The 15,991-nt window shown below is 42.3% G+C and overlaps 1 protein-coding gene across 3 annotated transcripts in view; it reads left to right on the top strand.

The window, feature by feature from the left end:
• The window catches only part of LOC148675256 (low density lipoprotein receptor adapter protein 1), a 66,497-nt gene that overhangs the window by 27,282 nt on the left and 23,224 nt on the right, over window positions 1-15,991 (top strand). For all 3 annotated transcript variants that reach the window (XM_088626404.1, XM_088626405.1, XM_088626407.1), the window contains exon 2: window positions 11,665-11,807. In XM_088626404.1, coding sequence (XP_088482530.1) covers window positions 11,665-11,807 — 143 coding nt within the window. The remainder of the gene's footprint in view (window positions 1-11,664; window positions 11,808-15,991) is intronic.

Genomic DNA, 15,991 nt, shown 5'->3' with positions numbered 1-15,991 from the left:
GCCAAACGCCACAGAACAGGAGAAAGTGTTTCTGGTTAGAAAAACTACCAGCAGAGCTGTACATGAGTGGATGGCTAGGCAGATGAAAGAAGTCTGTAATGACTTTGAGCAGCTATGTCAAGCACTTATCGAAGAATACAGTGCGTTTATTGACCCGACTGCCGCGATAGCCGCCGCACTTAACATTAAGCACGAGAGAGCAGAGTCCCCTCGCGAATATTACGAGAGACTTAGACGAACTTATTTTGCAGGGCGAAATGATGAGGGTTGCGAAGAGAACACGCATTTCAAGGGTTTATTCATTGCGAATCTCCACCTATCAGTCAGAAAGATGATCTTAATGCATATAGATGCACAGACCATGAAAATGACTGATATTAAGAGATTCGTGCAGAAAGCCTGGGAGTATGATGTCCAAAGTCGCTCTGAGCAAAAAGCTGTTAAAGCGACTGTGTTCGCCGTCAGAGCCAGCAGGGTTAACTCCCTCCTGCTCGAAGGAGCACAGGCTCCTGAGCTGGCTAAGCCCCGTTCCAAAGCAGGCACACAGGACCGCACCCAGCGTCCTAAGTGCCATGAGAACACCGGGGCAGGGAAAGGGCTAGAAAAGGCTGAACAAAAGAATTCAGTAGCCGCCCGCCTGGCCAGGCTTGAACAAGCTTTATTAGGACAGGGACAACCGCTCCCCAAGGCTGCCGGAAGCGTGAATGAGCTGATACTCTCCACTGGAGGAGGCGGAGACCCGCCCCCTCTCCCTCCCTCAGTCTATCTGATTGAGCGGAAGAGTTCCTGCCTGGATGAATTCAGCCACTCCCAAGTGAGTGCTGACTCCACCCCTGAAGTCACAGAGCAGGCAGTAAAACACAGAGGAAAAGCAAGAAGCTTTTACCTCAAGGCTGCCATGGGAGATGTCTTACCCAGTGAGACACTGATTGACACTGAGGTTGAAAGGTTTTTGATGTCACACGGCAAGCTCAAACGGGTAGAAAAAGAAAAGGGCATGCGACTCAGAGAGGAACCTTTGGTGGATCACCAGAAAGGCAAAGTGTGGAAACAGGTCAAGGCTCCTAAGCCTTCTGTACAGAAGGAAAGGGGGGCCAAGAGGCAGACTGTGCTCACACAGTGCCCACCGAACACAGAAGCCTATGCACAGATTCCTTCTGTTCCCTCTGGACAAGAAATAAAAATATTTCCTTGTTCCCCGGATATACAGGGAAGTCGTGTCCCGGCTGAGGTCACAACAGCCTCCCTGCCACAGGAGCGGTGCTCCAAGCAGCCGCCTGATCCACCAGGTAAAGCACACACCTTTTACGTCCCTAAAGAGGAGCAGATCTCCCCACCTGGCGATGAAAAGGAGCTTTCCCTGTGCACCCTGGCACCCAAGAGGGGTCAGGACCACCACCCTGCAGTGGTGGAAGGGATCCAGATGGCAGGAGAGCAGGTTGGTGATGTAGCCCTCACCCTTAGCCCTGAGAGGTCCTCTATTAGTGAGGATCTGCTTGAGCAGCTGTCGCAGGGCCACCGCCAGGTGCCCCTAGTGCAACATTCACAGGTTAGACAGGAGGTCCAGCTGGACGCTGAGACTACTGCGCTGTGGACACACCTGATCCCAGATGCCGATTCCCTCTGCTTTGACCCAGGGAACCTGCAGTCAGGTAACATTATTTCTCACGACTACCAGGTAGTGAGTGAGACTGACCTGATTGTTCCTGCCTCAACGGCAGGGTTTCCAACACACCCAGTCCCCCAGAAGGGACAGGGAATGAAAGCCGAGCCGGTTTTCTTACAGCCACCAGCTCAGTCTGTCAGTCTGAGTCTGACCAACAGTGGTTCAGCCAGACTGGAGCTGGATGGTAAAGTCACCCGCCTGCCAGTGCAGGACATTGCAAAGAGAGGTGTCAGAATCCCCGCCTGCACTGACATGGGCCTGGTGAGTGATAGTAAGTTCAAAGACAGTGAACTAGCTATCCCAGTGCTGGGGCAGCTCCCTGAACCCCTAGCGAGGGAAGGGGGGAGCGAGCAGGTGTCCTACACCTACCCCCAGCGAACGATTGTAAACATGCCGATAGAGGGATTCCTCAATCAGGAAGTGTGCAGGGTGGACCTGAACAGTGAGAATGGGATAACAATCCCAGATCACTCAGGTGCTCCAGATGACCACTCAACCGAGGGTCAGGCATGCTCCACCGCTGCACCGCCCCCTGCAGGGTTACTAGAGCACAGGCATGAACAAATCGAAAAAGCAGATGCCCTGGAAACGGAGGAGCAGCATCAGCCGCTGCGTCAGATCTCCCCAGATTTCCAGGATGTTGGTGCCCAAGATGCCACAGGGCATACTGAGAAAGACACCATGTACATGCTGCGCCAGCTTAGAAAGGCAACAGTCACTCAGAAGGAGATGACTGGGATCAGCCACCCGAAAAGACTTTTGGGAGGACTGATTGCTGCCACCACTGTTGTGCATTTGCTATTTCTGGTAGGTTTGTGTGCTACTGGCACTCTCACCCTGACTGCCCCAAGAAGGCAGGTGTCAGAGATGCCAGAGGGTAGTGACAGACTGTATCAACAGCAGCAAAAGTTGGAAAGCTTAGGGAAAACCCTAAAGGCAACTTCCTATGCAACAGGGTTAAACCTTATTCCCCAAACAGTGGACATGATTGTTGGTGTTATACAGTGGGTATATGCTTGTGTGCAACAGGCCAGAATGTTGACACAAGACCTGTTAAGGGAGTTTAGTGCCACTGTAGCCAGTCTAACCACGGCACAAATCCCAACCCACTTGATTCCACTCTTCTCAGTAGAGGAGTGTGTGACATTAACCCCATCGCTCATAGCTCACCCAGAAGGCAATCCAAGATTGAATTCGGTTCCAAATCTTGAGATGGGTATGGCTACCAAAGCTATCCATTGGCTGTGTCTAAACGATTCACCAATGAAGGGTGTAAAGCTACTAATGGGCAGAGGGAGGTTAATGAACCCCATGAAGAGCAGGTGGGAAGTAAATGGCTGGTAAGCACACCACATTTAACTGACACTATGACTTGTGACAGGCATGATACAGCTACCGCAATGCAGCTACCTAACCAATAGTTTTCCTGTAAGTTCCCGAGGAGGCCATAGTACAGCATGGTAACTAAACACTGTACGGTCTGGAACCAGACAATATAAGACCAAACTTGAGGTCATGGATGCCTTCAGGTGCCACACTAAGGAATTGGATAGAAATCCAAGAAACAGTAAGCCCTGAAGAGGTACAGGTAGTTAGTTTGCTTTAATGGAACAAACCTCCAAATCACCCTAGCAGATACCCAACACAGGTGTTGTGGTTTATCGGGGGGCTGGGAACAGGAACTGTTGTTATTGTAACACTACTGCCGGGAAGCTGGATCATGACTGACAGTGTACTCTGAATGCTGTACTCTCGCATCAAGATGTACTCTGGGTAGCATGAATGAGTCAAAGGTAGCATGTCAAAAGAAAGGAAGTGACTTCTCCCCAAATATCTACTACAGAGGTATCAGATATTGACAGTGAACTTCCTGATGTGTAATTCCTAGACTTAGATAATGTCTCCTACCGTGTTTATACATACTCCAGATGTTATTCATCCTGTTTGTATCCAATGCTGGTTCCGGTATGAATTCTCGAGGAGTAATGTAGACATTTAAGATTAATGTTCTAATGGCAAGGGACATCACTTAACTCTGTTTTGTTTTGAAGGCAACAATGCCTCGGGACCTCGTGGCCTTCAAAAAGGGGGGATATGTAGCGGTGAGGCTTATTAATAAGGCAGAATTAAGTGTTTCTGAGCTTTCCCAAATTAGGCCTCATTTCTCTGTTCATCTCTGTGGTGCAGCCACAGAGAAACCATTCATGCAAGGTGATTTAAGGTCCAAGGACAGCTCCCAAAGGGGGATGCACTTAGCTAAGCCTGGCTATCATGATCAATGGTCATCCATTGGTGCCTATCTGTCTAGGGAGTGCGAGTTGGACATCTGGACTGCATTACTAAGTGTCAGGAGTAAGTGACTCATATCTCACCTTGATCAACCAATCAGGGACTGGTAGGGCCGAGTAACCCACGTGGGACTCTGATGCCCATGGAACTTTCAGCCAATCAATGAGCTGAAGTTTCTCCAGGTAAAAACAGGCAACACAGAGAGCCTGATAGATTCAGAAAACAAGATTCAGAAGGGATTCTGGAGAGGATTCTGTGGACTGTTCTAAAGGGAATTCTGTGAGAATTCCAGGGCAGGACGGCCCAGGAGCAGAAGGCTCCCAAGGGCAGGACATTCTCGCAGCGCGCCTCCTGACCATCCTGAGACTCAGCCCGGACAACCACGGAACGGCCAGTGTGTCCGAGTGCCAGAACTTTCCTTTGTTCTAAGAGTCTAGAGTGGAGGTTGCCAGAGAGTAACCAGCAGCAGGCCTCCTGAACAGGTCGGAACTGTGGAAAGCTGAATCACTATTCAGAACTAGCTCTTCATCAGGAACGAACCAGTCCTCTTCCTGACTTGCTGGGACCCACAGTCATCTTTTCTCCTGTGCACAAACTTTGCTAGTTAATGCCAACAGTGAGCATCAGCAGCGCACCGTCGCAAGCCGCACAGCACAGCCTGGCACGGAGCCAGAGAGCGCGGATTGGACAGCAACAGCCTGCAACTGTTTCTTTGTGCCCGCAGGAGATCTGAATCCCCAGAGATTGGATGAGTATTCAACTTCAATGCATTACAGCTCGAGAATTCAATTGTTATCCCAACCAGTTGATATCAATTTAATTCCTAAGAGTTATGTACTTGTTTGAGTATCTAATGTAGAAGTTGTAACCAAGTTCACTTTACGAAACGGTCTTAATGAATGATATACTGAACGTATGTCCTCTTGATGTGTAACACTTTGTAACTGATTGAATATATATCTTTTGTATTCTGATAACCCTCTCGATAAGATCTGTTAGGTTTATATGCATATTCTATGTATTAATAAATGTATCCTCGTGTATTAGTACCTGTGTGTGCGCGTTGTTTGAGTTATGTCGCATGGTTGGATTCTAAAGCCATCAAAAGAATCAACTTTGTGATTTACTGCTACAATTAATAATTGTCTCAGTAAATGCCCAAACCCTACAGAACTGGTGCCTTCAGAGAGCCACTATGATTACATATTTGGCGTCCCTGAACCGGTTTTCACTACAATGATCTTTCGGACAGTGGAGTGATTGACTGCAAATTGCTTGGAAATGGCTTTAAAACCCTTCCCAGACTCATAAGCATCAACAATCTTTCTTCTGAGGGCCTCAGAGAGCTCTTTTGATCTTGGCATGATGTAGCCGCACACCTCAATTGCTAAGACTAAACCAGACCACAGGTTTGTGATGTGTATATAAGGCAGTGCCCTCGAAGTTACTCTCTAATCATTTGCACCTATTTTGGTGCACCTGAGTCTAATTTTATGCATTTGATGCAATGATAAAAGTAGGGGTGTACTAACTTTTTCCACACAAGGAAATTGCATTTCTGTTGATTTAAATAGTACAAATAAGTACAAAATGTGATTTTTCAATGTTATTTTTTTAATTAGATCACCCTTATCAATCAGTATTGTTGAAATGACAAACAAATATCCTTTTGTCCAAAAATGTAAAAAAATACAAACTTTTTCATGGGGTGTACTTACTTTTACACCACTATACATGTACAATAGAGTGATGTGCAATGTTATTTTTTTGGGGGGGGTGTCCATTATATTTAAATGCACAGAAGTACCATGTGTCCACAAAATATTTCCTTTAGGGGACAATAAATCTTATCTTATCTTATACCATGGTCAAGGAAGGATTGTGAACATCAAGGCTCATAGGTTTTGGATCTTGCTAAACGAACAAGGCCTCATATAAAGAGAAGGTGAAGAAGACAAAAAATGAGCCTTGCAGAAGTAAAAAAAAGTTGAGGGAGGGTGGGGTTCCACATGGAAAGGGTTTTGGAGAAGGGGAGAAAGATAATTGGATTGTTTTTCTATATTGTGTTACTCTTTTGTATTATTTCTCCCCCCCCAAAAAAAATATTTTTAATTGGTAAAATAATCATGACAAACTGAATAGATTCTAACTGTTCTACTTTCTGATGTCATTTGTGAAGGGACGTGAAGGGTGGAGATGTCTGGCAGTTTCCATTTTTCATGTGGTCCTAGTGGGAGTGCATGCACTAGTTTTTGCTGCGGGGCAAAGTTGGGAAAATAATTATTTTACACCTCATTTTAGTATGACCGTGTCCCACTTTATATCTAGTTTAGTGTCCTAGATTCGTAACTAGCCGTGTTCTGAAAAAAGATTCCAGCAAAAAAAATCCTTTGTTTCTCCTTCACCCATTGAGAACTGCAGATAAGTTTGAGTATCCATTGAATAACATACTGTACAACCTGATGTGAGTGTGTATTTGCCGGTGTGCATTTTCCTGTGAAGTGAGGAAAAAACAAAAAGCAACATTTTGTCAGTTTTTAGTGTTCCTACTCTGAATAACACTGGAAAATCAAAAAAACATGTAAGAACATTTTCTAATAAGGCAACAGATGTTAAACATAAAAAAGCAGGAGAGTGTCGGACTGAATAATAGTGTATTTTGATCTCTTTGTATTTTATGAGATTGAGTAAACAGTTTAGCACCATTTTAATGTTTGAGAAATCTATTGTGCTTGTTAGAGTACTTTTTTAATCTTAAGAACTATAGCGAACCCTATTGATAGCTAATCCCATGAAAATATTTTTAGTGGCAAGAATTTTAACCAGCGAATTCACAACTGCCTTCTCTACACTATAACATTTTGGTAACAAGTGAACATATTTCTCATTGAACTACAGTACCATCTCCCTGGCTTTTTTTCAATAAACTTTGGATTTTTTTTTGGCTACTTCTGTCAAGTAAGAGTTGGATGTGAGCCTTGGATGAATAACCTTCTACCCAAGCAGGCTAGATGGGCCCCGACTAGCCCAAGTAACCTTTCTTATGTTCTTATGTTAACACCAACCCCGATGTTTTGATATTGGAGTTGTAACTTCCTGAGTGTGTTTTGGTTACAAATCTGTATTTCAGTGTTTCAGGACAAGATTAGCTTATTTTAGAAAAAAAATGCACTTTATCCACACCCTGTCTTGCTAAGATCCACATAATCAAAGTTCATCGCCACATCCTCCATATTCAATTTACAATCCCTCACTTTAGTACAAAGCTAAAGATTTACTAAAGATTTAATACATTTGCTAAGGGCCTAACTGAATATACGGATTCCTGAAAGGCAGATGTTGGTGCTGAAATTTATTCATTTTCTGACATTTTATGATTTCATATTATTTATCTGGTGTTCTGCCTACATCAATATATAAATCTTTAAGGTGCCTCTGTTTGCTTCTACAATTAGGAGCAAGGTTAAGTAGAATGTACTGTGACACAAAACTATAATGAACGATAAAAGTGGCAAACGAATACTATTTTTATCATCAAGAAATTAGATTATAAGAGATCCCTTCTAACATATAATGTATGGCCTTTGGAATCAAATCAAAGCCTACTTTCTAGTTCAAAATTGTTTTCAAAGATTCAAGATTAAAGATTTCTTTATTTGCCATATACATGTACAACAAGTGTATTGGAATGCTTACTAGTTCAGCTGTACCCAGTAACAGTAGAGAAAACAAAATAGGCACAAATGACAAACAGACATGGACAATAAATTTAGACAATAGATGTTATAGTACAGCCAAGACAGGACATAGTGCAAACAGTGCAGTACCTTAAAGTGCAGGTGCTAATATGTGCAGGTACTAATTTTAGCTGTTTAAGATGTGGACTGCTTGGGGGAAGAAACTGTTTTTGAATCTATTCGTCAGGGTTCTGATACTGCGATACCTTCTACCAGAACCTCCTTCAGGGGTGAAAACAGATCATGGCCAGGGTGAATCGGGTCCCGAAGTATAGCTCAAGCCTGGTTGTGGCAGCGGTTGAGATATAGCCGGTCGATGGAAGGTAGCTCGGTCCCAGTGATTTTCTGAGCGGACCTCACAAGTCTCTTTATGGCTTTTCTGTCCTGAAATGTGGCTCTACCGTACCACACCGTAATACCACACTCTCTATCGTATTACGGTAAAAATTGGAGAGTGTTGACTTGCTCAATCCCCACTTCCTTAACTGTCTCAGGAAGTGAAGGCGCTGGTGGGCTTTAATGAGGATGGCAGCAGTATTCTCTGACCAGCTCAGCCTCTCAGTGATCTGGAGGCTGAGGAAGCTGAAGGTGCTGACAGTTTTGACTGGAGCCCCATGAATGAGGATGGGTGTGTGATGCCCACCGTGCCTCCTGAAGTCCACAGTAATGCCAATGTTAAGTGTGAGGTTGTTGTTGTGGCACCACTCCACCAGCTTTGCTACCTTGCTCCTGTAAGTGGATTAATCATTGTTGCTGATAAGACCGATTACTGTGGTGTCATCAGCAAACTTGATAATGCGGTTGCTGTTAAATCTAGCAACACAGTCATATGTAAATAGAGAATACAGCCGTGGGCTCTTGCAGCAGCCCTGGGGGGGGGCTGTGTTGAGGATCAGAGGGGATGAGGTTTTATTTCCAATCCTCACCACTTGGGGTCTGCCTGTCAGGAAGTCAGGGACCCAGTTGCAGGCCCAGACCCCTGAGTTTGACCACCAGCCTGCCTGGCACAGTTGTGTTGAAGGCTAAGGTGAAGTCAATAAATAACATCCTGGCATAGGTGTTCTTCTTGTCCAGGTGCTCAAGAGTAGTGTGAAGGCCCAGTGAGACAGCATCGTACTGACCTATTATTCCTATAAGCATACAGCATGGGGTCCAAGGAGTCCAGGACAATACTGGTCATGTGTCCCATCACCAGTTTCTCAAAGCACTTCATGCCACATGAGTGCCATATGACATGACACCTTGGTTGCTTTAGGCAGTGGCACGATAGTAATCCTCTTGAAGCACAGTGGGACAGTACACAGGGATAGTGACATGTCAGATATTACAGTGAAGATGGGGGCCAGCTGTGCTCTGCATGCCTTTAAAACACAGGAGGGGACACCATCAGGACCGGCAGCCGAAAGCTCTCCGTACCTGTTGTTCAGACAGCTGCAACACAAATTCCCCAGGCTCACTGGGCGTTTTGCGTGAAGGGTCCATGTTGTGAGTGTCAAACCTGGCATAGAAGTTGTTTAGTTGGTCAGGCAGTGAAACATCAGCTGTTGTTATAACACCCATTTGTCCTTTGTAGTTAGTGATAGCCCTCAGGCCATTCCAGAGGTACATTTATAGAAAGAGTATAGAAAGTATAGAAAGAGTGTTTGCTGGACATTAATGTTTCCATTAATGTTAATTTTTTTTAAGAAAACAACATTTCCGTTTCATACAATTTTTTTTTAGTGCATTAAAATGTATTTAATAATTATGCTTTATAGCCTGCTCTTTGTCATGACAGTTCCAAGCTCTTGTGTTGAATCTGCTGTGGGTGGCCTGAAGCACTTACACTGTTGTGCTCAATAATTCATGACTACAGGGCTGCTGAAGTTCTGATAGGTCCCTCAAGACCGTTAAGTAGCTGCGTGTAACAGATAGTCCATGTGTTGCTTTTCTTCTGTTTTTACTCAGAGAAGACTTAGTTTTAATTTAACAAAGATATGTTGCTGCTCTTTCTTCTATGCAGTATGAATAGATTAGAAAAGGCATCTAGTCATATTTATATTATTTTAATCAACTTAAACGTGCTTCAAAATGATTCTCATTCTCTTTTCTATTAAGGCATTATGGATCACCACACAACATTTATAGGGACCTCTGAGCTGTAGGTTTTTTAGCTGTAAAATACTACTCAGATAGTTGGTTTACTTGTATAATGCAATCTATGAGGTATAATTTCTGTTCTATTTTTGTCTAAAATTAAATTACTTGAACAGGAAATTATTTAATATGTAATTATTTGGGGGGATTTCTAGGGTAATGCTTTTCTCAGAATGACATGAAAGGTCGGACTGAAATCTATTTTGGCAAATAAGTGCCTGAGTTGGTCAACGTCAACTGTCAAATACTGTAAATGTCAGATAACCCATAAAATCTTGGATGTAAATTCATACAAAAAGGTTTTCATCTGCTTAAGCTCAGAAAGACTGAAAGAATAACTCTTCATTTTGGTCATTTAAAATTACATGTTTAGGTTAAAATGTAAAACATTGTTGAAGTATGCAGTGAACGTTGAATACATCATTTGGATTTTCAAGTTATTGTTTAAATGCCATTGTGTTCTATGTATGTCTCTTTTTCCACACCTCTCCTCCACCCACACAGTTTTTACAGAGTTCTACTTTTGACAGCACTGAAACAAAATGGAAGAAACTATTGTTCATGTGACTGCTGATAAATTATATTTATTATTAAACACCGCAAGCTCAGTCTTACTTGAATGTAAGCTCTCATAAGATTTGGTTGCTGCTCGATGCAGGGAAGGGTGTAAGCAAGGTAGAATCATTGTTATTTGTTCAAATTCTATACAAAATGTACCATACATTGCTGTTTTCTACAAAACAGCTGGTGGTATTCTGTGTAACAGATGGCAGAACAGAGGACTCTGGCACAGTACAATTATTGAGTGTGATCTCTGTCCCCCCTTTGGTTATAATTATTCAAGATAGCATATAAACAACATGTCAAAGCAAAAATCAAGTTGTGATCACTTTTAGATCTCTTCAAACTTTCTCTTTTGAAAATATCTTAATTCCTCTAGTGGGGTTGTCAAATTCTACAAGAACCTTGTACACACCTAAAGCCAACTAAGTGCGTTGAGTTCAGTCTTTATAAGATAGCCATGCACCAAAAAATTAATCATTCCCAATATGGAATTTGACAACTTGATTTAATCGGTTACTGTATACGTCATAGTTGAAATCATGATTATAAAATAATGAAATCATGGCTATAGGTTTTACCAGTTTGACAGAAGAATGAGGTGTTTTAACTTTGTTACACATATTACTGTGACACTCAGTCTTGCTAAAAGTAAATTCAATAATACTTAATAATTTTTAATGAATTTAAGGAATGGAATGGTGTCATTTCAGTTAGTACTGCTGCCTCACAGCAGAGTGAAGTTTGCATGTCCTCCCCAGGCCTGCGTGGGCTCTCTCTGGGTGCAACGGTTTCTCAGTTCTAATGACATCAAGCTGTATCATTTAAATAGATTTCTTATATCACACCGATCAGTGTCTCTAGCTGTCTCTGTATGTACACCCAGGATCCAGGATGTCTTCTTGCCTTGTACCCCATGCTTCTGGTTTTGGCACTGGCTCAGATCTCTGCTGTTTGTATGACTGTCTCTCTGTGTGTCTGAGCAAAGGTCTCCAGCATTTGAGGTCTTGTGCAAGAACCCAGGTCCACAGTGTCCCTACCTGTCCTGGCTTCTTCACACTAATGTTGTCACAAACAGCATGAACCTGTTATTATAAAAGTAGCACTCTCTGTTCATGATGCTGATATGTTCTATTATTTTTCTCAGTATGGATGAGTTTCAGCACAATCTAAAATAAATATGATGTACCCTTACAACAAACACTATAATGAACTACGTGTTTGTACTGAATGCTCTGTATGACACTTAGAGTGTTGATGAATACTGTCTTTCAGAACTTCCCGAGAACTGGACAGATACGAAAGAGACTCTTCTGGAAGGCATGGCGTTCAGTGTGAAATACCTGGGAATGACCCTTGTGGAACAGCCCAAGGGGGAGGAGATGGCTTCAGCAGCTATCAGAAGGATAGTTTCCATGGTGAGTGTTTTCTGTACCTCTTGTGGAGTTAGGTTTCCTTGAGAAGACAAGAACCAAATTAAAAAAAACAGCTGTAGGGTTGCAATTTTATTTAGTTGATGGGTTTTGTAATACATTAGGGTTGTGTTATATACTGTAGTTATCATGGTACTATTGTGTATTGTATAGTCTATTATATAACTAACATCACTTTATTAACCCTTTACAATTTCTTGCATTAGGAATTATCTTTTCGCATACCCCAGCTTGCTCTCCATGAGGCACACAGACAGGGAGAGAGCCTGGGGTCAGAGCGCAGGGTCTGCCATTGTATGGCGCCCCTGGAGCAGTTGGGGTTAAGGGCCTTGCTCAGGGGCCCAACGGAGTAGGATTCCTCTGGCAGCTGCGGGATTTGAACCGGCAACCTTCTAACCACAGGCGCAGATCCTTAGCCACAGATACACCGCTCTGCCCCATGGGGTATATTACCCCATAGTCTGGTAATATAGTCTATTGCATACATATGTCACAACTAATTTGCATTTTAGGGGGGCCTTGCTATCATTTTACTCTGTGGTATTCTTGAACAGAAAGTGAGGTGGAGGCTAAATTCTGATCTCACATTTTTGTTTCCCCAAGCATAAAAGCTCCCTTGCTGAACATGGAGCTGTGCACATTTTTTCAATCACTTGGGGTTCCAGTTTCTTAGCAGACAGACGTGTTATGCACTCGGCAGTGCTGGGAACTTACCACTTGCTCACACAAGCTTGAAGCCTATGTCATACTTTACAAGTTTCTCATTCATTCCACGCTACACATGCATTCTACTTGACGCCTGCGAGACTGCCACTGAACGTGCTTGCTCTTGTTCAATGACAGTGTTTGTTCAGCTCAGTGTTCAAAATCTAAATCAGAGTTTTGGGGATTCTTTTTAGGAAATGTGACAGTGCTGATTTCTGACCTGCACTGTCATTTCCTCATTCTGGTGAGTTAAACGCAAACTACAGGTAGTCCCCACCTTACAACATATGCGACTTACGACCACTCGCATATTATTTTTGTTTCCTGGCGTTCGGTCATAACATCTAACATTGATGACATCATCAGCCTGTGCGACACCTTTCTGCCAGATGTCATTGTTAAGGTGGTTAGCAAGCAAATGGCTAGCAAGCCAAAAAGTGAGTGGTCTGGTGGTGCTGTTAGGAAAAAACGAAAGCGAAAGACAGTAGATTTAGAAATGAAAGTGAACATAATAGTGCAGCATGAAAACAGAAAATCAGTATCAACAATCGTACAAGACTTTGGCCTTTCTCATTCGACAGTATCCACAATCGTAAAGGACAAGGAAAGAATTTGTGAAGCAGTGAAAGGATCAGCGCCTATGATAAATGAAAAAAATATAACAAAGCCATATTACACAATGTAGCATTTATGCATTTTAATTCTTTACACATCTGTGTGGTTCGTGTACTATTGCAATGCACACAATCACGACTTGCGCATCTGTATGATCGGAATGTGGAATGAACACATAGCATACATATCATCCACCATTTTCCTGTACTGTCAATTCTGTAGATACAACTTTAAAAACGTTAATGTAATCAAATTGAATGGATAGTGAATTTTATTTAAAAAAAGGTAATATTCTAATCTTTATACTTAAAAAACTAGATCTTAGAAGCTGAATTTGTTATCTTTTGGTGAATTATTTATAGAAGTTCTTTCCATCTGGTAGAAGTGTGATTCTTATTGCCGCAAATTACATCTAAGTAGAAGAATTCAAAACAGAGGATTTATTTAACGTCCACAGCTCTGTGGCATCCTGAGCATAGAATTAACTAAAAATAGTAAACCACTACTTTTTTGTGACACCACTATCTTTACAGAAACAATGAAAAAGCAAGGTCTCTTGCTTTCTCCAATAATCAGACAGTAGTACGTGGAACTGATTTCCTCTACACTAGCCATAATACTCTGCGCTGCTTCCAGGGCTAAGGTCCCAGCCTGAAACTCTGTGCTTGATTCCACTTGTCTTTGACAAATTCATTGTAAAATTAAAACAATGTTAGAATTTCACTCCCAGTTGCATTCTCTTTTTAAAAACATTTTCCTTTCTGATAAAAAAAGTTTTTTCCCCAATGCAGTACTTAGTTTCTTTAATTTGATCTGCATTATAAAATGTTCATTATTTACATCGCCATAAATCATTTGTGACCAAATGCAATAAGAAAAATAAACTCTTAATGCAAGAAGCGTGTCAAAAACATCTGTAGGATCCTTTCCGAAAGAGTGAGTGCTTTTGAACTGGATTCTAACATGTTAAATTTTGTCTTTGTTGTATGTTGTTTTGTTGTATGTAGCTGTCTGTAGTTTTTACAGCTTTTCATCACTTAAACATGAAGAAATGTATTTATAATATAGTGATATACTTCTGCAAATCTCCATGCAAAGCTTTATAAACATTGTATGTGGTCAAATAATGTACAGGTGTGGATAAAATTCAAGAAAATCAAATTCCAAAAAGGAAGAAAAGTAAATGAAAATGGTTCAAAAAAGATAATCAACATCTTGAGTTTGTGACAAGCGTACCCTTTTCTATTTTATGTCTTCTGTGCTTCGTACGGCTCTATCTGGTATAATGTACGATGTAATTTAATACCATACCAGTATGTGCTGATAAAGATACTCTTAGTGACAGATATTGTAGTTTCTATAGTGAAACAGAAATATATATACACTGAATAGACATTTCTGCTTGAATTTTATGATTCATATTAAGTTGTTTTTAAAACTATAAAACACATTACCTCAAGATGTGAAATAGCAAAATGTATTGTAATGTGACAGGTTCTGTGAGGATAGACACACAAAGTCAGGCTCTTTTTAACTGAGAACACTATATTAATCGGATATGAATCAGGCACAGCAGCCACAACAGAGAGAGAGAGGCAAACAGGGTACAACACACTGGGGTCTAATTGGGTACAGTTACACAGGTATAGGGTGGACATGGGGTACATGTATAAAAGGGGTGCAAAACCAGGGAAAGTATTTACAGTATATGAGTCCGGGCGATCTCACGACTGTGTACACCGGTTCCACAATTGGTCAGCTGCACTGGCCACTGGCTCTCCTAGACCCCCCCTGGCCACTACTACTCCCATCCTGCCCCTTGCCATGTACCCCAGCCGGGTGCTCTTCGGCTGCAACGCCAGGCGAGGGTGCTACAGTATTTACAGCACTGTACTTTTTCTTTTAAATAGAATCCTCAGAAAACTTACCTCATTTGTCTTTATTAATGTAAACTACTATTATAAAACAAACTATTTTTGCCCCCTCATTCTGAACAGGAAGGAGTTCATAATGTGATTAGGGCTGAACCCCACTCACTTGGTGTCACCAAATCACGCTTCTTAATTTCCTTCACTAATCATTTTAACTCAATCAGTTCTGTTCTTTAAACTCTTTACTCTTGTCAAAAGTGTATACTGTTCTCAAACAACTTCACAAGCATAAACATTCTTCATTATGTGGCAATACCAACTGATCCTGTTTGGCCAGGACACTGCACAACCAAGCACGCAAGTGCTCATGACACAGCAGCAGGTCCTTTTTCCTCTTTCACATCTCTTACTCTCTCTGAGACTGCATACCTGTCTGCTGTTGTCATAGCCTGTGAGGACTCATGGTACCTGGACACCCTTCATTGTCAGCTAAGAAGAGAAAATGCTCTGCTACCTTTCAAGGCATTGCCCTACTCTTCCAGTTGTTCATGGAAGCTGTCCAACCCTGTTCTTCAGCAGTGCATTTCAACCCTGTTAAGCCTGGTTAACAAACTACCATGCAGCACACCTGCCTAGCACTTGTGATGCCTCTTAGTATATCTGAAATTATTTTCTCAGTCATTCCTTGCTTGCTGAGACCCCTAAGCCTGTGAGTCACCCATTGCTAATGAGAGCATCCTTTGGCCCTCTCTTTCTTCCATACTGGAGCCTAGGCACAGACTGAAATACTTTCCTTTCTGGCTGTTCTTAAAGACGTCTCGTTTGGCCCAGGGAAGTGGCCAGTTCCACACACAGCCATTCCTATCTGCTCTTTTCCCTTATATGGAGTCTCAAACCCTCTGCCATCTGCCAATTACGGGATTCAGCCCAGCATAAAACCATTTTATCCTGGTTTTCATCCTTAATAGCTGGCTTTCT

Source organism: Lepisosteus platostomus, chromosome 3 (genome assembly GCF_059453375.1).
Source record: "Lepisosteus platostomus isolate fLepPlt1 chromosome 3, fLepPlt1.hap1, whole genome shotgun sequence".
Classification (NCBI taxonomy): domain Eukaryota; kingdom Metazoa; phylum Chordata; class Actinopteri; order Semionotiformes; family Lepisosteidae; genus Lepisosteus; species Lepisosteus platostomus.
Note: the sequence above shows the minus strand (reverse complement) of the source record. Positions and strands in the feature narration are given on the sequence as shown.